Source organism: Paraphaeosphaeria sporulosa (assembly GCF_001642045.1).
Source record: "Paraphaeosphaeria sporulosa strain AP3s5-JAC2a unplaced genomic scaffold CC84scaffold_2, whole genome shotgun sequence".
Classification (NCBI taxonomy): domain Eukaryota; kingdom Fungi; phylum Ascomycota; class Dothideomycetes; order Pleosporales; family Didymosphaeriaceae; genus Paraphaeosphaeria; species Paraphaeosphaeria sporulosa.
This window is the reverse complement of record NW_017253361.1, coordinates 764,055-785,752: the sequence shown is the minus strand read 5'-3', so window position 1 is coordinate 785,752 and position 21,698 is coordinate 764,055. Positions and strand designations below refer to the sequence as shown.

At 53.4% G+C, this 21,698-nt stretch overlaps 11 protein-coding genes across 11 annotated transcripts; 2 read left to right on the top strand and 9 right to left on the bottom strand.

Moving 5' to 3' along the window:
• Positions 1-519: 519 nt before the first annotated feature.
• CC84DRAFT_1082351 (uncharacterized protein) lies at positions 520-2,385 on the bottom strand (the record flags this gene model as incomplete). Its single annotated transcript, XM_018173976.1, has 2 exons — positions 520-1,068; positions 1,183-2,385. The coding sequence occupies 2 exons, from the start codon at positions 2,383-2,385 to the stop codon at positions 520-522; spliced, it is 1,752 nt and encodes a 583-aa protein (XP_018039824.1).
• Positions 2,386-2,873: 488 nt separating this feature from the next.
• Positions 2,874-3,363, bottom strand: CC84DRAFT_1160609 (uncharacterized protein). The gene has a single exon (XM_018177538.1). It carries the CDS (start codon positions 3,316-3,318, stop codon positions 2,959-2,961), a length of 360 nt encoding a protein of 119 aa, XP_018039823.1. The 5' UTR covers positions 3,319-3,363; the 3' UTR covers positions 2,874-2,958.
• Positions 3,364-3,898: 535 nt separating this feature from the next.
• CC84DRAFT_1073476 (uncharacterized protein) lies at positions 3,899-4,183 on the top strand (the record flags this gene model as incomplete). Its single annotated transcript, XM_018173687.2, has 1 exon — positions 3,899-4,183. A coding segment is annotated over one exon (285 nt), but the record flags the coding sequence as incomplete, so codon positions are not given.
• Positions 4,184-5,182: 999 nt separating this feature from the next.
• On the bottom strand, positions 5,183-6,067 carry CC84DRAFT_1172028 (uncharacterized protein; the record flags this gene model as incomplete). Its single annotated transcript, XM_018179947.1, has 1 exon — positions 5,183-6,067. One exon carries the CDS (start codon positions 6,065-6,067, stop codon positions 5,183-5,185), a length of 885 nt encoding a protein of 294 aa, XP_018039821.1.
• Positions 6,068-6,265: 198 nt separating this feature from the next.
• CC84DRAFT_1255500 (P-loop containing nucleoside triphosphate hydrolase protein) lies at positions 6,266-7,374 on the bottom strand. The gene is made up of 3 exons (XM_018184542.1): positions 6,753-7,374; positions 6,624-6,698; positions 6,266-6,572 (listed from the first exon to the last, which is right to left on the bottom strand). The coding sequence occupies exons 1-3, from the start codon at positions 7,227-7,229 to the stop codon at positions 6,411-6,413; spliced, it is 714 nt and encodes a 237-aa protein (XP_018039820.1). The 5' UTR covers positions 7,230-7,374; the 3' UTR covers positions 6,266-6,410.
• An 805-nt stretch (positions 7,375-8,179) lies between these two features.
• On the top strand, positions 8,180-9,445 carry CC84DRAFT_1160607 (NAD(P)-binding protein). Its single transcript, XM_018177537.1, has 3 exons — positions 8,180-8,747; positions 8,837-9,113; positions 9,177-9,445. Exons 1-3 carry the CDS (start codon positions 8,459-8,461, stop codon positions 9,382-9,384), a joined length of 774 nt encoding a protein of 257 aa, XP_018039819.1. The 5' UTR covers positions 8,180-8,458; the 3' UTR covers positions 9,385-9,445.
• On the bottom strand, positions 9,441-11,578 carry CC84DRAFT_1172026 (DUF1446-domain-containing protein; the record flags this gene model as incomplete). Its single annotated transcript, XM_018179946.1, has 6 exons — positions 9,441-9,609; positions 9,661-10,073; positions 10,131-10,276; positions 10,319-10,628; positions 10,674-11,461; positions 11,518-11,578. 6 exons carry the CDS (start codon positions 11,576-11,578, stop codon positions 9,441-9,443), a joined length of 1,887 nt encoding a protein of 628 aa, XP_018039818.1.
• Positions 11,579-11,958: 380 nt separating this feature from the next.
• Positions 11,959-13,621, bottom strand: CC84DRAFT_1137130 (transcription initiation factor TFIID subunit 14). Its single transcript, XM_018176135.1, has 6 exons — positions 13,340-13,621; positions 13,065-13,254; positions 12,858-13,009; positions 12,682-12,798; positions 12,503-12,623; positions 11,959-12,448 (listed from the first exon to the last, which is right to left on the bottom strand). Exons 1-6 carry the CDS (start codon positions 13,346-13,348, stop codon positions 12,360-12,362), a joined length of 678 nt encoding a protein of 225 aa, XP_018039817.1. The 5' UTR covers positions 13,349-13,621; the 3' UTR covers positions 11,959-12,359.
• A 224-nt stretch (positions 13,622-13,845) lies between these two features.
• CC84DRAFT_1202185 (uncharacterized protein) lies at positions 13,846-15,106 on the bottom strand. The gene is made up of 4 exons (XM_018181755.1): positions 14,684-15,106; positions 14,371-14,635; positions 14,193-14,321; positions 13,846-14,139 (listed from the first exon to the last, which is right to left on the bottom strand). The coding sequence occupies exons 1-4, from the start codon at positions 14,981-14,983 to the stop codon at positions 14,066-14,068; spliced, it is 768 nt and encodes a 255-aa protein (XP_018039816.1). The 5' UTR covers positions 14,984-15,106; the 3' UTR covers positions 13,846-14,065.
• Positions 15,107-15,479: 373 nt separating this feature from the next.
• CC84DRAFT_1061438 (uncharacterized protein) lies at positions 15,480-16,550 on the bottom strand (the record flags this gene model as incomplete). Its single annotated transcript, XM_018173589.1, has 3 exons — positions 15,480-15,984; positions 16,049-16,431; positions 16,482-16,550. Coding segments are annotated over 3 exons (957 nt in total), but the record flags the coding sequence as incomplete, so codon positions are not given.
• Positions 16,551-18,900: 2,350 nt separating this feature from the next.
• Positions 18,901-21,588, bottom strand: CC84DRAFT_1160603 (uncharacterized protein). Its single transcript, XM_018177536.1, has one exon. It carries the CDS (start codon positions 21,501-21,503, stop codon positions 19,131-19,133), a length of 2,373 nt encoding a protein of 790 aa, XP_018039814.1. The 5' UTR covers positions 21,504-21,588; the 3' UTR covers positions 18,901-19,130.
• Between the last annotated feature and the right edge of the window lie 110 nt (positions 21,589-21,698).

Below are 21,698 nucleotides of genomic sequence, written 5' to 3'. Positions count from 1 at the left end.
CATAGCTAGATCGTAGTGACCTTCCGCCGTTGTTTCTACTGCTTGTCGGGCAACTTGGGTTGCTTTGTTAAGGGCAGCGACGTCTCTTGTTGTTGTCTGCTTGTATTGGCGACCAAGCATAGTGCCAAGATTGTTCAAGAGTACATTCACCTGTCTGTGGGCGACCTTCGTTGAATATTCATTCGTGATTGAATGTCTCCTGCCACTCTAGTAATCGACCGCGAGCAAGCTCCGAGGTAACAAATTGTATATTAAATAATATATTCGAACTAGACGATAAATTTTACTAGCTCGGATCAGCTCACAGTACAGGTAATTACAAAGATTCTTATTAACTATCGCGGAGCAATGTAGGAGTGTTGTTGCTCTTTATCGAAGATCGCATTTCCTCCACTCACAGTATTTCATAGCTCATAATACAGATTCTCTTAGTAGCTATCTCTTGTTGTTACCTTGTACCTTAATGGGATTACGATCCTGTGGCTTCGCAATGTGTGCGCCGCACACAGTTGATCATGATCAGATCAGACAGAAGGTCTGCTCCTGCATCATTCCCGCACGCAAATCGTCGATGACTTCTCCATGCATGATATTGTCGATGTAAGCTGGGCCCATAAAGAGAAACCTATCGCCGCGTGGTCGTAGTACGTAGGGCATATTGCCTCCATACAGAATCACAACGATATCGTCCACACGCATACATTGCGGGCCGAGCCCGAGGGATCCCTCACTTGTCCAGAACATGCGACGTTGTCTGACATGTTTGTAGGCACCTAGCTCGAATGTCTTTGAATCATCATCGTGGCCAAATCTGCCCTCAGTGCCATCGCAGTCCAGTTGAGCCAATCGATGCATTACACGCTCAAATGCCGGAAGATATTTGTCACGTGTGGCCGCATCGAGGTTTTCCAGATATTCGTCGTAATAAGTACCGGCAGTCAAAGTGCGAGCGAGGAGTTCTTTACAATCTTGCGCGTAATGGCCATCGCAGATCTTATTGTACATCTCGAGGAAAGGATGGATATCCTTGGTCTGGGCTCCGGTCTCGATGTCCATAGCAGCAATTGTCTGGATACCTTCTGTGTTGCCGCCAACTGCGCACTCCGACTCTTGGCCCTTCTCGTTAGTGATGCTGTAATCCCAGTTCTTATCTTCTAAATTGAAATCCATGATTTGGCAAACCTCAAGCACTTTGTCATAGAGTACGCCCTTCAGATGGAGTGCCTCTGGTGTTGGGTCAGTTTCATCGGCAAGACTGACTAAAGCATGCCCACTGGCGCTCCACCGACTGAGTTCTTCGGGATAGCCAAATACGAATGCAGGCTCGTAATTGTCCCGCCTTGGTGCCCAAGATCTGTATCCAGCAGTGCCATCATAGCCTGGCGGGTGGGAAACGAATGCGAACGCGCTCAACTTGGAGTGCGCTTTAATATTAGCGACGACAGTGTCTGCAAACACAGCGCCAACACTCTTGTTGTAATCAATATCGATGCCTTCTACCTCCGCCCTTGGGTCCACCAGACTCAAGAGACCGTAAACTCGGTCCTTGGCGTCCGTGGACTTGAACTCACAGCAACTATGCAATATGTCCAGAAGATTATCCGCCGTGGTGTCGCACATGATACCCGCAGGTCCGAGATGAACAGACTCGAGCAGAGCATCTAATCCTTCAATGGCCACAGGTGGGAGTGTACTTTCAATCATCCATCTTACCGCCAGTCCAAAGCTCTCCCAACTGACCTCATACTCGCCGCAAAGCACTAGGGCATCGCGCGCCAAGCAAATTTCTTGAACACACCAGATGCGCGAAAACCATGGCCGCTTGAACAGTTCCTCCATACCGGCGACAATTGCGGGAGTAAATGATTTGACTATGAGATCAAATAGGCCACTGGTCTCCTCATCGCTGGACATGACGTTCCGGGCATTTTGCTGAATCATGCAAGCAGCTCCAATAATTTCGATAAATCCCAAAGCAGTCTCAGTATGTTCAGGATCTGCAGGCCCCAGCCAGACAATCACTCTTGTTGCTGACGGGTAGATACTTCTCATCAAAGATACTTGATTGTTCCGCTCCTCAACATTATTCTGATCTATGCAAATCGCATCCGCCCAAACAATACGCGCATGTTGTTGAAGACGCAATTGCGACAAGGCGTTTGCGAGCTCCGGTTGGATGGAGAAAGGTTTTCCATTGCACAGCACTTCAACTGCAGGGGTGGGATGGCCCCAGACGTACGACAACGCCTCGAAGGATGGAGCATCGTCGATTGCGAAAGGAAGGCAGGAGCACTGGAGTTGCTGTTCGTAGTGCTGGGCAGGATGTATAAACAGCAGCCGGAATGTGCGGCCGCTCAGGATTGGTTGCTCGTAAATGGAAGCCATTCGAGTTGATAGGCAAACGATGACCTGGTCGTTCAAGCCTCGATATTTGTTCGCATGTACCGCTGATACAGTTTTTTTTAAATACTTGACTACTAACCACGGCCCGCTAGGCTGCAGCGTTTCAGGCACAGTTCTGCATGGATGGCTGAGCCAAGTGGCGCAGCAGGATTGCGACAGCCCAGATCGCAAACGGAAGCTGGTCAGTAGGTTACCGTAACCAGGAAAGCGGTTTTTGTGGTGGCAGACCAAGAGAAAACTAGGCTTCCCGTCCGCTCAGCCATACATAAACAGTGTACCGGCGAATTAGTAATGTTATGGATGACCAAATGTGAATACTCGCTGTTGTAATTATGGTTTTCCCGAATCCCTTTTTTGGCGGGCGTGCGCTGAGGTGGTGGAACTAGATCGCATTAGCGGCTGCGCAAAGCGCGAATGGCGAGTTAGGCCGCCTCACCACATTGATGGTATACACACAACCCCTCTAGATATCTTCTCTTATATAATAGACGACTCTTTGTACAGACAGTAAAGCAAGCGGTGTGCGCTCTCTTCTTTTCCGGTCTCCGTCGCAGCTCACTCCCTCACCTCCTCCAGCACCGACTCTCCACTGGACTCATCCCCGCTAGTCCACTGCCACGTCTCCTTCAACCTCAATCTCCCATCTTTCAATGTCTCCGGGATAGACTGGCATCTCCCCGTCATCAGTTCGCCCTGTGTGTTGACATGGTGATACCGCATGTCCAAACTCCCATCCTCTTTGACCGTGGCAATGAGCGAGCCTTTCGCGATCGAGCCGCCAGAGTACTCCGCCCAAACGATTGATCCATCCTGGTGATAGTGGAAGCGCGTTGTGTCATCGACTTCGCCGTTGTCGGAGTTCGATGCTGGGCGGAAAGTTTTGTTGTTGTATATGTTGGGGACAGCGGTTGACATTTTGAAGGATGAGAAGGGTGGGCGCGGTCTCGTGCGAACAGGGGTCCTGAAGGCGGTGGTGAGTACCAATCGCGTTGCCATAGAGGAGACTGATGGATGTCAATGTGTGCTATGGAGTGACTCGTATCGTCGAAGAGCGGATAACGCCGGATATGGATGGCGAGGCTCAATGCACTTTAGCGTGATGGCAACAACGTGGCCACGATAGGCTCGATGATCTCCCCAACCGAGCGACGCGCCTACAAGATTAATCAGTTTACCTGGCGCAATCGAAGTACACACAGTAAAGCTGATTTACCCCACGCTGTTGAAGTTCACGAGGCGGGGCTGCTGCCGCCTTGCTGTCCAGCTTCACCGGTCGCAATATCCATGCACACCCTACGCTGCAGCATCTGACTGGCGCCCAGCTGTGCGATATTTTTCGTATTCGGCAGCAGTGCGGGTTGTTGACATTGAAGGCGCTGTTGTGCCACAATCCAGTCTTCTGAAGAGCTGAAGTCTCTCTTCGCTTTGTCAAGTTTCGATCTTCAACCGTCAAATCTTCTCGACAGTACGGCACATCATGACAGAGGAATTAAAGCACACGCCGCTTGATCAAAGCAAGCCCTCTATTCGGTTGCTGGGGGTCCATGCCGACCTCTCATTTGCAGACTCCATACAATGCCAAATCTGGCATGATGACATCGACGCGGATTATACGTGTTTATCTTATGTTTGGGGCTCCGAAGACGACCAATCTGCCATGTTCGTAAATGGTAAACCTTTTTTGTGTCGGAAGAACCTGCGGGATTTTCTCAGCGTCGCGCGAACGAGATATGCCTCCGCAACGCCTGCGTTTTGGATTGACGCCATATGCATTGACTAATCTAACATCCCTGAACGGAACCAATAAGTCTCACAGATGGGAAAGATCTACTCTCACGCAGCAGCTGTGATTGCATGGTTAGGGAACAATGAGACTTTTGAGCGTTTCTGCAGCTTTGCAACTCGCCTGGCCGCCGAGGTACCCTGCAGTACAAAGGCGGTGAAAGGGTTCTGGTGGAAGCATCGATATGAGGCCATGGAAGAAGCATGGTCCGCTTTCTGGAGCGATACATACTGGACAAGAGCCTGGATCACGCAGGAAATCTTCCTCGCACAATCGTTCAGCCTACTTGCACGCGAGACGGAACTTACAGCCGCTGAGCTCGAGTCAGTCTGAGAGCTCAGTTCTTCCTTGAACATCATGAATGTCCACAACGCACTGGGCTCCAAATCATTGGAGCGATGTCAAACGTATCTAAAGCTCATGAGTCCTATCCAGATGTCTCCTGGCGATTGGCGCAGTTTGCCAAGCAACGAAAAGGGACTCTGGGATCTTCTGCAGAGCTTCGCAGGTCGCGAGAGCTACATACCTCGGGATCGAATCGACTCGCTCCTTTCCATAGCCAAGGACGGCGGAGCCATACTGTCGACTACGGCGTTTCGGAAGATGAATTCGTTGTGAGCTTGATCAATGCTCTCCGCGATTTCACGTGTCTGTGCTTTATATCCAGGCTCGCAGATACGTTAGGCTACTGGACCTTCTGACACTGCTTCTGTTCCATCAACACTTCGTGTAGTTTTGACCGCATGGACAACGACTTGCCGAAGTGACAGCGGAAACACCACGCATTGCACACATTGTGGACTTGAGGTTGACTGCGATGACCGTTGTAAACACGTCCTCTGCCTGGGATCACTGTGCAATCACCAACTGGCTTCGCATTTTCTACATGCAAGAAATACAATGTTGTTGGAGTTGGCACATCGGTACCTTGGAATCGCCAGTGGCCCGATTGGTTTTTGCATTTGTCACCTGATCATCATCTAGACAGCAGTGGCTTTATCCCAGTAGGCCGGCCTGCTGAAACACAAGTCGGAGATTTGCCTCCTTCTTGGCGGCTGCAACCCTAATGGATTGCCCAATGAGATGCACACTCTCAGGTATCAGGCTAGCCAATGACTTTGCGAGTTGGCTTTGAATGGCACCGCACATGCCTTCGAATGATGCTTGGCTTGCAGAGCTGAATAGATAATCGTTAATTTGGTCCCAGCCCTCGATAGGCGTTCCGTAGCCGGTTCGATTCAGCATGCTCAACAGGAGGCGAGCCCACATGCAGAAGTGTTCCCATGCCTCTTCGAATCCCCCCGCGGACTTGGTCTGATCGAAATCAATCACTACGATACCTGGGAGTCCGAATTCTGTCTGGGAACCTGCGTCAATGAGCATATTACCTGGATGTAAATCCCCGTGGATCATCGGAGTCTCAAAGCCATCATACAAGACATGGCACACCCTCATCATTTCCAGTAGAGTGTGAAGGATCAGCGCTTCTGGAGTAGGATTTTGGAGTTCGTAAACACTCAAAGACGGGGTGATAGCCTTGGTTGCAACCCACTTAGTTCCGTAATCAACTAGTGATGCGAGTAGCCGATGGCTATCCTTGCCAGCACTCTCCTGAATGGTCTGCAAGGCCTCAAGCTCCGCGCAATTACTAGGCATGGTGGCGTACACCTTGACGGCGACCAGCTTGGTTCGCAACTCATCGAAAGTATTAGTCGATTTGGTCTTGCCAAGAGCATCATAATCTTGATTGCTCACTGAGAAGTAGACCATTGCCAAGGCCCCGGACCCGGCCACGGAAAGGGGATGATACTTGTCGTGTGGGTAGTTGTTCAGGATATACATCGGAGAGGCGTCTTGAGAAGCCGCTTGGTTAGTTGCCATGCCACCAATTTTATTGTTTGCGTGCGGTAGTTTGAGGACTTTGTTTTAGGGCTTAAGGGTGTCCATATATAGTTTCCACTCGAGAATGGTATTGTACTGTGTTGTTCCAACACAAAGTGATATTTGGCATCCACTTCGCACCTTTATGCAACGTGGGCGAACAATGTTTCACTGTTCCAGCTACTATCGATATGATCCACGGTGTCTTTTCTCTAGTAGCCTCCTTGATTACTCGCGAACGATATCTGCGCTAAGACGGCAATTGGTTTTCGAAGGCTCGGACGGGTGAATCTATCGATAGTACTCGAATGAATGAGCCAGCAGGCTAGGTTTGAGAGCTCAATCAGGTAATTCTCCGAGAATCTCGAAGTATTTCAGACTTCTCGGTGAGTGCAGCCTTTTCACTTTCAACAATAGATTGCGGTCCATTTAGCAACGTATTGCTTATCCAAGATAGCGCATCTAGAACACCCTTTCCCGTCGTGAGATTGACACCTGCAACCTTCTTCGTAATGGTCAGATATCCCATCCCCTCATACTGAGCAAGGAGACTTACAGTCGGTCGATCGCCGATCGACGTTATTATGTTGTCGATGAAGTAGGTTTCAATCTGATCTGGTCGTCTCGCGTTCTAGAAGCCCGGATTAGCCGTCTATCAAGTAGCTTCCAGGCAATTTCAACTAACTTCAAGCTCTGTCTTCGTCACTAGGACCAACAGAGGAACGCCCCGCCGCATCCCTCCATTGTTGGCTTGCAGCCCATGCATAATCAGCTCTTCTCTTGCTTCCATTATTCTGTCGCGATCTGCAGCATCAACCAAGTATATCACGGCGTCCGCTCGCTTGAAAAGTCCTTCCTCGAACCACCAGAAGAAGTCTGGCCGACAGCCACCGATATCGTATGCCTGGAAGGTGGTTGGTCCCGCCTGCAGCTCTTCTAAGATGATATGGCGCTCAGTAATGAGTGTATGCACGCTCTCGGGTCGTGGGGAAAGGTACTCTCGCAGCAATGTAGACTTCCCAGATTCATCAAGGCCGATGAGAAGGACCAATGTGGAAGGGGCTGCTCGAGCGAACAAACGAGAAGCAGGGGTCGAAATCCGTGTATCAAATGGGTTGATGGATGCAAAGAGATTGGTGATTGTCCCAAAGAATGAAGCCATCCTACTTATGGTATGTCGATGCACTTGTATTCGCTATTGGTTCTCCGGGTCTTCTTTATTGGTGTATCTAGATGACGCTACTAAGCAAGCATTAGCTGTGTTATCCTCTCCAACTGTTTTTATCGGATTAATCCGTGATCTATACCATGTGGATTATGTTGCTCAAATACTACTACCACGATGTATATGTATCTCGAAAATGGGTGCCTAATAGTGGGACGTCATTGGCCCGTGCAAACTCGATAAGCGAGTCCCGGTATCACTTGTCCTGTGTCATGGTAGGCGTCAAATGATTTCGAAAATGCTACTGGTATTTCAAGGATCTCTTCCTCTAATGCGTTATTCAAAAGCTAGAGCTACCCTTCGAAGCCGCTGCCAGCGGGTTATATCCCTGCAGCGCGGATGGCTACGTGCCCGGTGGGGGAAATTGAGAGGACGAGGGAGAGACTGGTGAGCCTGAGAGAGGGGATTATTGAGATTGGGGCGGAAATTCAGAAGTTGAGTGACGGGCTGGGGCAGGACGGCTGATGCGTTTGATATGATGACTGGAGTCTGGTTTTGGGACGTGTCGCCCTCCGGAGGCATTATACTGGTGGTTATTTTCCTCTTGAAGACTTTGTTGGTCATCTTTCGGGGTTGATTCGCATGCACATTTGAAATGTCTTTTGTCTCCAGTCGGCAAAGATAGAACGGCGTTTGGCGATTTTGAAGATCCGCACCTCAAGCCTGCAGATCATCTGTCTAGACTATGACGTGAGTAGTTGCGCACAGTCGTTGATCGTGGCCCTTGCTTGGTTATCTTGAAGATGCTGTATCGGATAGTGAGGTAGCTGAGGAAAAACCCCGCTAGGTCACGTATTCAACGGGTGGGAGCGATTCAAGCGACGATGATCTTTGGCTTAGGGTAGTCTACATCAGATAGACCGACCCCACACTTCTCCTACCTACCACAGGGACTAGCACCCTAACACCCACGCATACCCTGCAACGTAGCCTGCAACATCGAAACCGACCTGCACCACAGCGACTACGCCTCCTAGCTATGCGTCATTAGCGCCCGCAATACTCCCCCGCCAACCCACAGAACCACACGCCGAGTAAGCCCCGGAACAGGATATCCGCAGCGTACCTCAGCCTACACCATCGCACCCTCCCACCCGTGACTTGAAAGCGCGATCCATACACCTACCCTCGTTTTCCCTCTCCATTTTATATATTCCTCATACATAATGGCATACTTCAAAGACCGCGTAATCCTCCTCACAGGCGCTGCATCCGGCATCGGGCTTGCGACGGCCCACCTGCTCGCCTCGCGGGGCGCAAAGCTCTCCCTCGCGGACGCGAATGAAGCAGGTCTAGCTAACGCAGCGAACGAGATTAAACAGCAGTGTCCTGGCGTCGCACTGAGAACATCCGTCATCGACGTCCGGAACGAGGCGCAGATCCAGATGTGGGTGGAGGGCGCGAAGGAGGCGTGGGGGAGGGTGGATGGGGCAGCGAACGTGGCGGGTGTCATCGGTGCGTTTGTTTGGCGTTAACTTTTCAATGTTCGTCCTGGGATTTCATCTTGGGCTGGGTTGGATTGGATGGGATTGATGGTGCGGCAGGCAAATCTATCGGCGTCAACACCGTCGCCGACCAGGACGTCTCCGAGTGGGACTTCATCATGGACATCAACCTCAAGGGCGTGATGCTCTGCATGAAGCATCAGCTTCGCCACCTGTCCGACCACGGCGCCATCGTCAACGCATCCAGCATCGCGGGGCTGCAGGGCCGCCCCCGGAACGCGGCGTATGCGGCGAGCAAGCACGGGGTCATTGGGCTGACGAGGAGCGCGGCCAAGGAGTTTGGGGAGAGGGGGATTAGAGTGAATGCGGTGTGCCCGTGAGTATTGACGTTATCTGTTTGAGGTCATTGTGTGGGATTGGTGCTGATGTCTTGGGATAGCGGCATGATTGACACGCCCATGAGCCAAGCGGCGCGGATACCGGTGAAGGATACTAAAGATGAGGCGCTGAGTGAGGCGTCGCGCGTTGCGCTTGGGAGGAAGGGGAAGGCGGAAGAGGTCGCGGAGTTGATTGTGTATCTGTTGAGTGACGGGGCGAGTTTTATTACGGGGAACGCAGTGAGTGTGGATGGAGGGTGGCAGTGTTGAGACATATATATATATATGATGAAGAAGAGACAGAAAACACTTGGGTTGAAATACTACTAGATCCTCCCACGTTCCAGAAACCGGTCCGGCACCTGCACCCTCCTACACCTGATCCACTCCCCCAGATTCTTCGCCAGCGTATCAATGCCACTCCCACTGTTGTACCCGCGATCGAGATGGTTCTTGATCAGAAAATGCACAACCCTCAGGTTCTCCATTTCAAAGCTAGTCCGCATGGTCAGTATCTTGCGCTAGAATTCCCACGGGAGGACTCACCGATCAATTCTCCCGCCGCGCCAGTCCTTTCCCAGCAGTTCTCTAAACGTTTCAACGGTAAGAAATGAGCGCAGCCACTCCCACTCGTCGTCTCTTCGGACGAACAGCCCGATGTTTGCATCGCTTGCTTTGTCGCCGCTTCGGGAGAGGGTAACGTAGCCCAGCGGAGCGAGTGTGGTAGGTCCGAAACTGTCCAGTGGAGCGGGATTCTCTGAGTTGTATGAGCGCTGTGGTCCGTAATCTGCAGTATCTAACGGCAGTGCTATGGGTATCGGCATTTGTATGTCTGGCGTCGATGGTGTGAAGAGCAGGTGTACTTGATGCTTGCAGACAGATTGCGGGATGAGTGTCGGGAAATACTCCCAGTATGGCTTCGGGGCTGATTGTCGTAAGTCGTTCGGTCTGCTCACGCCCTGTTTCCATCTGTAAGATTTCTTTCACTATATAAACATCTTCATCGCTAGACTCACTGGACAGCTCTGCAGCACCGTCTCATACAGCTTCCTCGCGAACCCATCGGGATCACCCCCGTCGAACAACTCCTTCCTAGGACCCTGTGCGAAGATTCGCAAGTCGGCAGTATTCCCGTCTTGCGTTCCTACACCCACGCCCTCCCCTGTATACCCCAGCAGCTGGAACGTCAAACAAGTGAATTTACCTATGATCTCTTCACCAATCGCATGCCGTGCCTGTTCCTCCATCCACCGCACCTTCTCCTGCATGTCTAGTCCCACAAGGTAGAAATGCCACTCAGCTTGATAGCCGCCGTGCGCGGTGACGCCGACGCGAGTCGTAGCTGGAGGAGGAAGTCCCGTGATGCCCGAGACACGTACGCGGTCGGTGCCGAGCTGCGCGAGGGACACGTTTTCCAGGATGGCCACGACATCGGAGTTGAGGTACAGAGGGCCGGATATTTCGTAGACGAGTTGGGAGGTCACGGTCTCGGTGTTTACGATGCCGCCTGTGTTCTACACCCGTCAGCACCGCATCTCTCCCAGACAGGGCACACTCACAGGCTCCTTCGCTATGACGCACTGCCCTGAGGCTTCGACTTCGGCAATGGGGAACCCCAGATTCAGATGTTTCTTTGACTTCATCAAGTCCTTGAATCCGCTGTAGTACCCGCCGGTGATGAAGGCACTGCACTCAATAAGATGCCCCGCAATCAACGCACCCGCTAGCTGATTCCAGTCATCGCTCTTCCAGCTATGCCACCAAGCGCTCAAGCCGATGGTCGGCGCCGCATCGCTGACTCTCCCGCAGATGACGATATCCGCGCCCTGCTTTAACGCTTCGCTGATACCCAAACTACCCAAGTATGCCTGCGCACAGAGCGGCTCATATCCCCATTCCTTCAACGTGCGACCGTCGCACAGATTCTTGAAAACATGGCCCTGGGCAGCCAGATCCCGAAACCGATCCGTAACCTCATCCCCCTCGACCCATGCCACCCTCGCCTGCCACCCCTCCCTCTCCAAGCACAACCTCCTCACCACCTCAGCAAGCACCTCCGTGTCATTCGCCCCCGCATTGACCACCAGTTTCGCTCCATTCTTTCTCAACATCCCAATCGCAGGCTCGAAACACTGCAGAAACGTAGACGCAAAATGCGCATCCTGGCGTTTCTCGTCAAAGGTAAACGGATAACCTCGTTCTTTCTCAAGCTTGCGACGCGCCTCTTTGCCGGCGCCGTAGCCGGTCATGACGTTCTCCGAGAGCCAGTCTCCCACGATGGCGTCGATGGAGGGGTCGGAGGCCAGGCGTGATATTGCGCGCACGCGGTCGGTGAAGCCGCCAGATGCTGCGAGTCTCGCCGTTAATTACTGCTCTGTTGAGTTCGTGATTTGTGGAGCGTACCTCCACCGATGCGAATCGCGCGTTTAGCCATTTCACCTGTGGTACTGCCGTTTATCGTCATTCTGTTCGCAAAAGAGGCGAGCTTTGAGAGGCGCCATGGTGTGCGACCAGCAACATGTATACACGGGAGTTTGGTCCGTTATGCTGAGAACATTCTCCGAACATTGGTAGGTGTAAGGTTGCAGCGGGATGATGTGAGTGTGGAGAAGCGGGGTCTAATGATTCATTAGCGTGCATGTGAGGTGGATGTCTCACGAGTAACTCCGTCGTGCAACGGAAGAAGCGACTACGCGTGGAAGGCGCGTCTTTAGAGCTTGAAAGGATACCCTTGCAGCACACCGCGCCGCCAAAGATACTGATGTCGCGCCAATCGGTGTCGGATCCATGTACACGCATTCGAGGTTCCTGTAATTTTTCACTGTGCAGGATCAACATATGCTGGACGCAGGAACCAAGCTGTAGCATCTTGAAAGTGCATTCCCTATGAGCCTAACAAGTGGCCTCGAAGTGGACTCGCCCGAACTTGCCATTCACCTCCCTTGCTTTTACCGGAACTCCAAAGCTCGAGTAGCAAATGGAACGTGATATATCAAAAGCCGGTATGAAAACTCCCCTCGCAAATACGCCCTCTTTCTGACTCAATACGCGCAGAAGCGAGATGTCACGCAACGTGTACGCGACGAACACCCGCCGCTATGCCGCCCGTGATAGTGCTAGAACCACCCGCCGGAACACCGTTGGCTGTGTACTATTATGTATATTCGAACCGAGAGCCATAGTCATGATGCTCAAAGCGAACCTCGTCAAACTCGTGGAAGCCAATTCAGGTCTGCCGACTTGCACTACAGTTCGGTCTTGGAGGCGGTGAAGTCCCACAGACTCTTAACGAGTGAATCGGGGAGGGTATAGAGGTCGACGTGGAACTCGCCATCTGTCCTCCCATGTTAGCGTTACTGGCCGTCATCGTCGTGGCGAGTCCACTTACTCTCAACATCGTTCTTAGTGTATGTATCATTGGACTTGTTGTCGTGAATCATCGTGACCACATGGAGGAGGTCGTCCTCGTTGAGCTTCTGCAACCCATCCGCAAGCTTCTCCATGTCGACCTGCGGTTCCACATTAGCCTTCTGTGTCCCAGCATCCGATGGGGTTCTCGTGTCTTACCGCCTTGTCCCGCCGAACCTTCTTTTTCGATGGGTCGGTCTTGCCGCGGACACCATTTGCGTCGCCTCCAGACTGCTCGAGCAGCGCTACGAGGTCGGGTTTCGGATTCCTGAAGACCTGTACAAACTAATCAGCGCCTGGTCGATTTGAGACCTGCCAGACCAGCGCAAACATACCACCTGGTGCATCGCCTCGTACTTTTCCGACTGGAAGTTGAGGTCATGGGCCAGCGTATGGTCTCCACCCTTGTGCGCACCCGTCAGAACGATGGTCATGTCAAACTCTCCCCATCCCTTCTCTTCGATCTTGAACGGCGGCTTCTTGAACGCTGTCGCACAGTTAGCCCGATTCCTGCGCCCCTCTCCTTTGCCATGTCCACGTACTCTGCTTATTCTTCTCGAAGCTCGGGTGCAAATTGTACACAGCTTTCTCGAAGCAGGATGCCGGCACGTCGTTGCCCTTGTCGTCCACAAGGTAAATCTCGATACTCCACGATCGCATGGGGAATCCTTCCATGGGCGACGGCTCCGAGATGGGACGCTGACGCGTGACGAGCTTGACCGTCCGCTTGATCTGCGAAACGTTAGCAACTGGACTTCTTTCGTTGATGCATGCATTTTCAGCGCCACACAAAGGTCGCGCAAGCCGCAAAACCTACATCTGGCATGACGGGCGATTTCTGGAGGACGTGGAATGTGGTTGAATCGGTGCTGTCGATTGATAAGACGCGCGCGGGCGGCAGTCGCGTTCAAGTTGGTGGAGAGCGAGGTTCGTGGTTCAGCAGTGGTCGGAGCTTTTAGCGGGGACGGGCGGGCGCAACCACGGAAAGCAAGCACCTGCAGCTTGCAACTTGGCGCAGCCACGTCAAACTTATACCGGCAGGGTGCAGGTTGAGTCAAGGGATAAAGGAGAAGCGTGAGTAAGAGCATACAGTAATAAGAGGCGAGTAAAAGCACACAATAATAGACGCTAGTAAGAGCTTCAACGTGCTCGAGTATACAATATTCCAAAGGTACTAGGATTTGTCAGTGAGAGAACGTCAAGTAAGTGGATTCGTGCTGCCGTGGGATGGCGCGGATTCGAGACGCCATGTGCATACATGTTCTTCCTCCATGTGAAGCCGGCCTCTGTTAAGTTGATTTCATACGCACTGTCGACACGATTGACGAGCTGAACTCTTTATTCAATTATCGTGGGGGCGACCGCAGACCACATGGTCAGGCCGTGTAGATACTATCTATGTGCAAGGGGGATCTCAGCCGCCGGGGGGTGTATAGTACCAAGTCCAAATTTCATTCCATCACAATCATCCATCATCCATCATCCATCATCCATCGTCCGTCGTCCAAGACATGCGTGCTCTGCTCCAACAAACCACTACCTCCTACTCGGACGCCTTGAACAGCGCCTCGTTCTCCTGCTGGGCCTTGATGAAAGCCTCCTTGAAGGCGTTGGCGTCTGCGCAAGTTGTTAGCCAGGTGGAAGAGCAAGCAATATGGCGAAACACTCACTCTCGCTATTGGCGAAGCGGATAGCAAGGGTCTGAGCCTCAGGCTCGCCCTCGCTAACGTCGGCGGCGGCGTTCCACACCCAACTGCGGTCGGAACCGACGTTGGGAGAGAGCTTCATGTCAGGCACGACTACGTCTGTAAGCACACGTTCAAGGGACCTGCAACCTCATAGACATACCGTAGTGGTTGGCGCAGACCTTGAGTGTCTTGTCCCGGCGCATGACGAGACGGGTCTTGCCGTTCTCCTTGTGCTTCAGTAACCTAACGTCACCAGTGCCCCGCTCCTTCCACTCCCGCGAGTCCCTGTCGAACTTGAACAGCTTGGCGCGCATCTTAAACGTCTGCTCCTCGAGCTCCTCGTTGGTCTTGACGTCGACCTTCTCGGTGAGGTGGACTACGGGCTGGAAGTCGACATCGGGCTCCTCGTTCTCGGGGTTCTCGTCCTGCAGCGGGTCAGTCGCAGACAGTCCAACTGCACCGGATGTGCTTACCTCGCCCTTGGGCTTGGATGCGCCCGAAGGCTCGTCCGCGTCGTCGACCTCGTCCTTCTTCTCCTTCTTGGGCCCACCGCCAAACATGGAAAAAACATTGTCCTTGACGGCCGTGGAGGCGGTCGACGCAGCGTTGGCCACAGTCTCGGTGACGGTGGAGGCAGCAGCAGCAGGCTTGTCCTCGGCGGGCTTTGCGTCGGTGATGTCGGTCGTCACCTTGGCCGTCTCGTCCTTCTGGAGAGTGGCGGAGGGGCTAGCCTGCACCTGCTCGGCGGCGGGGTCAGGTTTGGCGTCGGCCATGGTTGCAGAGAAGATTGAGAGAGTGGATAGACTAGGGATGTGAGGCTGTCGGCGGGCAGCGGTTTGGTGGGTGCTGTGTGTATGGGGCGTGTTGTTGGCCGTAGACCAGAATTTAAACAGAAGTCGCGATTGAGGGGCAGCCAGGTGCGACGGACCATGCACGTGCCACATAGGGCGCCGCACAGGCACCGTGGCGCCTCAAGGGTCTCGGCCGCCTACTGCAGCCTGGGAGAACTCGCTGGGCCTCACGCATCGCGAGCACCCCGATACATTGTGTGAGTGGATGAACAGTCGTCGAACAGCTCCTGTATCGTGATGGGTATCGAATAGTATAATTTCCTCTGCTTTCCTGCCTCGTCATGACATACGCCATTTACTTGGACGACGAAACATGCGCCTGCCACAAATGATCCCCCTTGGTGCTCTTTCCCACGGCAGGTGACAACGGATCCGCATGTCTCGGCGGTGAATGCGCGTAACCTTTGCCCGCCTTCTGGCTCCCTCTATCCACACTGTACTCCGTCTGCACCATGATGGCGCTGAGCGGCAGCCCTCCCATCGCCGGCGCCGTAGCCAGCGGCAGCTGATCCTCATTCGACCCAAACGACCGTGTCACTGAGTTCTCCGATGGAGTCGACGTTGCCGCCCTGTCGTCGAGTGCGCTCTTGCCGCGTAACTCATATCCGTCCAACCGCATGAACTCTTCTTTGTCCGGCTTCCCTACGGTGCTTCGAGTAAAAGTGCTCAGCATGCCCTTGCCTGAGGGGTAGCTCTTCTTCCTGCTGTTGTTGCGCGTGCTCTCTTCGGAGAACGTCGTCGAGGTCTGCGTCCTGGGGAAGAATCGGTTGCGAAGTGAGCCTTCCAGCGAACGCATGGCGGGCATGCAGGCTACGATGACGCCAACGTGGGTTTCGACCGCGGACCAGATGCCAACGGGCAGGTAGTCCCAAGTGACATTTTCCGTGTGTGCGAACTGCACCATGTACTTCAAGCGGAGCATGCTGACAATGGTGACGCTATATGGACATCAGACGGAGGTAGATTGGTTCATGGCAGCGGACTTACAAGCCTCCAACGAGAAACATGAGCATGACTCCAAACCTGCGACGGCGGCTCATGGACAACTTCTTAATCTCTCCCATGGGCAGGATGATCACGAACAGATCGAGAACGATATTCACACCAGCCGACAACCAGGCAATGGCGTTCAAGTTGGTGCATTTTCCATGGTGCTCGCCATCCCATCTAAGCCATGCTTGTTTAACGGGAATGCATTGCAGGGCCGTCGCTGTGACAAATCCGATTATGTACAAAACACAGAGCACAATTGTGACGTAGATGGCGCGGCGAAGGCCCTTGTGGGGAAAGATGCGGAGGTAGAAGAGCAAGATCGATATCTTGGTGAGCGCGATGGCGGTCAGGTAGAGGAGCTCGGTAAAGTAGAAGATCTGGGAACTGTCAACTGCTGCTTTTTAGACTCCAGTTTGCGACAACGTACCTCCAGGATTTTCGTAATGTTGTCGAACGGCACGTACCACATGTCCTTTCCCAGTCCGAGTTCATTCACTGGCTTTGTAAGTTGGTAGTTCGGCTTATTGACGGAAACAAAACTTACGCAAGAATGCGCAAATGGTAAGCGGAACGATGAACAGCTGTACGCTGTCAGTCCTGGTACCCCAACGTACAGAATCTCGCAGTCTTACCATAGAAGCCGTCATAGCCCAGTCGTCAAGCCCCCATTGACCCCCAAGCATCGGCAGCCGCGCAACAACCCTCAGTAAATATACTAGCACAGCTATTACCCCCATGATCAAGCAAGTATGCGTCCCAACCTGTGTCTTGTCGCGGAACGGCGCTCGCAGCAGCTCTTGAAGGAATCGGTTTGCAGCTACTCCAGTCAGTGTACAACCAGGCGACGAGTGACTTGTGACAACATACTGAGCGCCTCTTTGACCATACAGCTAGCCTTAACACACGTCGTCAAATCCGCCAACAGCTTTTCGTTGCCCATGATGCAGGCGAGGTCTGTCAGCTCGCATGATGATGCGTCGATGGTGGAAATTGTGCAGTTCAACTGGCACACAATCAGCCTCTTTTCTTTTCCTATGAATTCGAATGTTCCAACATACCGCGCAGGGTGGCAAGTTCGCAATCGCGGAAGCCAGGACATCTGAGCCACTCTGACTCTGTGCGCAAGACAAACGTGCAACGACGAAAAACAGCACGGTCCAGAAGAATTTCATACTGTAGCTGTGTGTCTCTGCGCCACCCTTTGTATTTTCCCTTCCAGCGCAAGGGTCGACGCTTGCTCACTGACAGCGGCGTATTAAGTTCTCCTCCAGGAAGAATAATAACTACAATCAAGTAGGATACTGCCTTGAGGACAAGGATGAAACAAGCACTCAAACTCTCACACCGGAAAGAGCCCACGTTTTTACAAGACGACAGAGATCCGCACTAGACGCCTCCTCGCTCGGAGCGACATTAGCTTGTTACAACCATCCCGGGTCTCTATACGTTCGCCACCGGGCCAAGTCGGCAGTCGAGCAGTCTAGTAGGCACTCGTGCTGCCGACCCACTGCTTGGATGTACAAGCGCGAGGCTTATAGCTTGCATCCTCAGAGTGTCGGGAACCGAGGGCTCTAGCTGGATGCTGGTTTAGATGGGTATGCATGTTCAGCATGTCTGGATGGGTTTCACGAGGGGGCATGATGCTGGCGATAGAGCTGGCGGAGCAACCTCCGGCAACTGCGCATACCGCAAGATTTCTATCCAAGCCGGGAGATAGACTAGCAAAGGGACACCTACGATATCTTCGATATCCTAGCGATCGACGACTCGAGCCCTTAGCCTTGTGCTACAGGAGAATCCAAACGACATTGTAGTTCGCAGGCGGTCCGTTCATCGGAAGCAGAAACTCCCATCCATCAACGAGTCATTCTCCCTCCGAGTCGCGAGCGAGCGTTGTCCCCCAGGTACTTGTGTCATGTACCTGTAGTACCGAGCCCAAGGTGATAGCGTTAGGCGCGGCATCGGCAACGTTTAATGATCCCCTAGCAACAGTGCCACATGGTCGAAGGGAGGGATGTACCTTCTAGCTTCCGCCGAGACTCCACTATGAATTGAATTCAAGTGCTGCGATGCGCTGTTGACGTGCGTGGGGCCATGCGAGGCTCGGCCACGGATTACTGATGGACCGGACTGAAGGGAGCAGACTTAGTCTAAGGGGGTTCCGCGTGCGCCGTTGGTGCAAGTGCGCAGCAGAAGCCGAACCGGTCGAGAGTCTATGTGAGTACCTTCTCTGTCATGCATGCATCAGCCACCAACCCAAAACCCACATACCTGACCCTCCAGACGGAACCCTCTTCGCATCATCTCGCACCTCGCCTCTCCATGCTTCCTCCAAGCTCTCAAACGCGCAATCCCGTTTCCCTGGTCCAGCACACGCACCCTGATGTCCTCCATCTCCAACGCAGCGGCGTCCACGCTGCAAAGGCTAGCGCCAAGTTTCGGAGCTTAGGAGCAATTTAAGGTTCCCCGCTATCCCATATCGAAGCACACGATCTCACCGCGGTGGATTCTCGAAGCCATCCTAGTCTAGCGCGATACGGCTAGACTTTTCAGAACAGCACCTACAGCGCCCATCGGGAGCTTGGGAGGATTGGCGAAATGCGATCGACGGCTAGGACGGTTTCAGCCGGCCCTTCTAATCTAGGGAACCTAGATCGCAGTCCAGTCTGCATCAGTCGGCCCCTTCGTGGCAAGTTTGTTTTCTCCATGCGAATCTTTGGAATATGAACATGCATTCATGACAACATGGCAAACCAGAGCGCCCACCCGAGGAAAACAACCAGCGGCGAATTTATCTGTCCTCATTTTTCAACAATCACAAGACGAACTGCACAAAGTATAAAATTCTCTCATTGGAAAGTTAAAGTACGGGCTCTGAGCGCCGAGTCAAATCCAACCCAGATCACCAAGCGGAAACACCAATAACCATTCCTGCGCCTTCCTCGTGGTCCCGTGAACTCTGGTATATCATGCATCTGTGGTCTTACCCCCAAGGGCCTAACGCCAAACACCACCCTATGTGAAAAAGAAACCGGGAACGCCAATATATCTAGGACAAGTGCCCTCACTCCTTCCTTCACCAGTCAGCCGCCTCGCATGATCGCGTCTTCTTACCGTCTTTGTCCCGACTGGACAGGCCGACCATCCGCTCGAAGCCACATCGCCAGATATATGCATTGTTCCTCGCCCACAGAGTGCGACGAGATGTGCGAACAGGTGCTGTAGTCTGGCGGAGGCTCAGCCATACTTCATCACCAACCTCGTGCAGTCGACGGTCAACCTGCTGTGTGGCCTCTCGTACTCGTTTCACCACATCGTTTTCAGACCGTTCGACCTTCTCTTTAAACCCATGCGTCTGCTCTGCTATGCGAGCACAAGCCGCTTCAAGTTGTTCTATGACGTTAGAAGAAACACCGAGGAGAACGTCCTGAGCCTTGACGCTTTCACGCTGAAGGCTGCTCCACCACTGCTCTAAGCGGGACTTCTGGTGGCCCAACCTGATGTTGAAGGACTGTTGCATCAGCGGTTTGGAGTGAGTCGCTATGCTAACGTTAAAGGGACCGATTGGGTATTGATCCTCTAGATCCACAATGTAGACGCCGTCCATCGTGCGCTCGTAGCGGATAGGGACATTCTTTGCATCCCGCGACACCTGGATCTGCAGCTGAGGCTTCCGTGTCCGCCCGGTAAATCCTTTGGATGGACGAAGGATGAATTGTTGGTCACCACTCGTCTGGATCTCAAAGCCACCAATCTTGGCAGTCTTTGCGGCTGTCTCTCTTCGACGCAACTCATCTCTCTTCTTCTCTAGCTTCTCCCGCGCCTTTGCAGCTGCCTTCGTGTGCTCATCCTTGTCCGCCCTCTTTCGCGCATCCTGGATAGCCTTCTCCTTTTGAAGCTGAATGGTATCGCGTTGTTTAGCGAAGAAGTCGTCGACCTTGTCCTTGACTGAAAGAGCAGATATGATCGGTGTGCTTATTTGCAAGGTGGGAGTTTCTACCTCGTAGCGGGTTATCGTAGTACGGACTGAAGTGAGTGGCGGCTGCGCGACTGCGGGTGTAGTCAAACTATTCTTGAGCTGCGGGATCGACACTCCGAGATAAGCAGCTGTGATCAATCCAGTCAAGGCAAACAGAAGCAGGCCCAGCTTCAAGGGAGCATCGGCAGACATCAAAGACTTGAATCCTTGCCGGACGAAGCCCGGAATCAGGCTCGCAGGATTCCACAAACTGACCTCGCGGCGACGGGTAGTCTGTCGTGGGTCCTGTGAACCAGGACTGATAGCGGCAAGATGACGGTTGAGGTCCGAGGGCTCCAGGTGCATAAATGTGTAGACATCTACTGGGAGCCAGTCGATTTGCCTGAAGTCTGAGTCGGTCTTGCCCTCCACACACACTCGCAAGGCCACATTTTCTGTATTCCTCTTGAATCCTGGGTGCTCCTCGTTGAACCTTCGATGGTCAGTGATATCTAGAGTAGGAATGCCGCTCTCCCTGCAAGCGAGGCGAGCGTCGAGGTACTGTGCTTCGGTCAGGGGCGCGGAGCTTGTCTGAGGATAACAGAAGATGGCCAAGTCGGGCAGGGTGTCATTCTTGCGGCCGTGGCTGACTACAAGGTCCGCTCCATCACTGCTTTCAAGCTTGAAGATGGTACGCTTGGGTATGCCTGTCTTGGACTGCACTTCAACGCCTGTGCAATGAGCTGCGTGTAGAACTGGGCTGTATGGTTCCACTTGGCCGCGCACCATGATGGACTTAGAGGAACCGGGCGAGGCGAGGAGAGCATTGAGAATGCTAGTCTTGATACCTTCTTCACTCCAGGTGTCCAGTTGGCCGACGAACAAGACCCTGAAAGAACCACGTTCGGGATAGAAACGATTGGCGAGGAAGATAGCAACGGAGAGGCGAATGTCGGTGCAGCCGTACGGCTCTAGCACCTTGGAGGTACTCTGCTCCGGAGTGAACTCCTTGACGACACTGTAGCCCTCGGTCAAAGCAAGACCTTTCAGAGGCCGCTCGTCCAGGCTGAAGTGGAAGGAGCCCTCACTGTCGCCCAGACCGGGCCGCTCAGTGAGGGTGCTGTCCTCGCCGGCGGCTATGACCTCGGTGTCGAGAGGATCGGGTCCGGTAGACTCAGCGAGCTGGGAAGCCTCGCCGTTGTGGTAGTCGGCGAAGTCGTCTTCGCCCTCGCTCTCAGTCTCGGAGAGTGTCACAGATATGTCATCGGGGGAAGTCGAGGCGACCGATGCCGTATGACCATCGTCGTCGGAAAGGTAGCCTGGGCGGTCCAGCACCTCGTACGTGCTGTCCTCGAGAGAGGTCGCATCTTGGGCGGAGTGTGCGTTCGAATGCATGATCAGCGTGTTGAGGTCGAGCTGGGCTAGCGACCGGTCGACCCGAATGGGCGGATATTCGAGTTCCTGAGCAGCGTCAGGCCTGTCGGAGGTCATGTCAGCGCTGCACCATCTATGAGAGTGTGAAGAGCAGCCGGCGAAGGTGGGCGGCGGCGACAGCCGTTCAGGTGTGAAACAAACAGGGCCGGGCGTGGATGGTCAGGCCGGGCGGTGCCTAACGACCAACGCGTGGATGGGGAGAGCTAACCGCGGGGGAATGGAACGGCGGGGCACCTACGCGCGCTCGGCCAC

Bases quoted from the DNA above. Each gene is read 5' to 3' on its own strand.
- CC84DRAFT_1160609 (XM_018177538.1), bottom strand. From the start codon at position 3,318: ATGTCAACCGCTGTCCCCAACATATACAACAACAAAACTTTCCGCCCA.
- CC84DRAFT_1255500 (XM_018184542.1), bottom strand. From the start codon at position 7,229: ATGGCTTCATTCTTTGGGACAATCACCAATCTCTTTGCATCCATCAAC. The intron at 6,699-6,752 runs GTTAGTTGAAAT...CCGGGCTTCTAG, and splicing joins TGACGAAGACAGAGCTTGAA to AACGCGAGACGACCAGATCA. The intron at 6,573-6,623 runs GTAAGTCTCCTT...ACCATTACGAAG, and splicing joins CGATCGGCGATCGACCGACT to AAGGTTGCAGGTGTCAATCT.
- CC84DRAFT_1160607 (XM_018177537.1), top strand. From the start codon at position 8,459: ATGGCATACTTCAAAGACCGCGTAATCCTCCTCACAGGCGCTGCATCC. The intron at 8,748-8,836 runs GTGCGTTTGTTT...ATGGTGCGGCAG, and splicing joins GAACGTGGCGGGTGTCATCG to GCAAATCTATCGGCGTCAAC. The intron at 9,114-9,176 runs GTGAGTATTGAC...GTCTTGGGATAG, and splicing joins AGAGTGAATGCGGTGTGCCC to CGGCATGATTGACACGCCCA.
- CC84DRAFT_1137130 (XM_018176135.1), bottom strand. The intron at 12,799-12,857 runs GTATGTTTGCGC...TAGTTTGTACAG, and splicing joins ACGAGGCGATGCACCAGGTG to GTCTTCAGGAATCCGAAACC. The intron at 12,624-12,681 runs GTAAGACACGAG...GTGGAACCGCAG, and splicing joins AGGTTCGGCGGGACAAGGCG to GTCGACATGGAGAAGCTTGC.
- CC84DRAFT_1202185 (XM_018181755.1), bottom strand. From the start codon at position 14,983: ATGGCCGACGCCAAACCTGACCCCGCCGCCGAGCAGGTGCAGGCTAGC. The intron at 14,636-14,683 runs GTAAGCACATCC...GACCCGCTGCAG, and splicing joins CATCCAAGCCCAAGGGCGAG to GACGAGAACCCCGAGAACGA. The intron at 14,140-14,192 runs GTGAGTGTTTCG...CAACTTGCGCAG, and splicing joins CCGCTTCGCCAATAGCGAGA to ACGCCAACGCCTTCAAGGAG.
- CC84DRAFT_1160603 (XM_018177536.1), bottom strand. From the start codon at position 21,503: ATGACCTCCGACAGGCCTGACGCTGCTCAGGAACTCGAATATCCGCCC.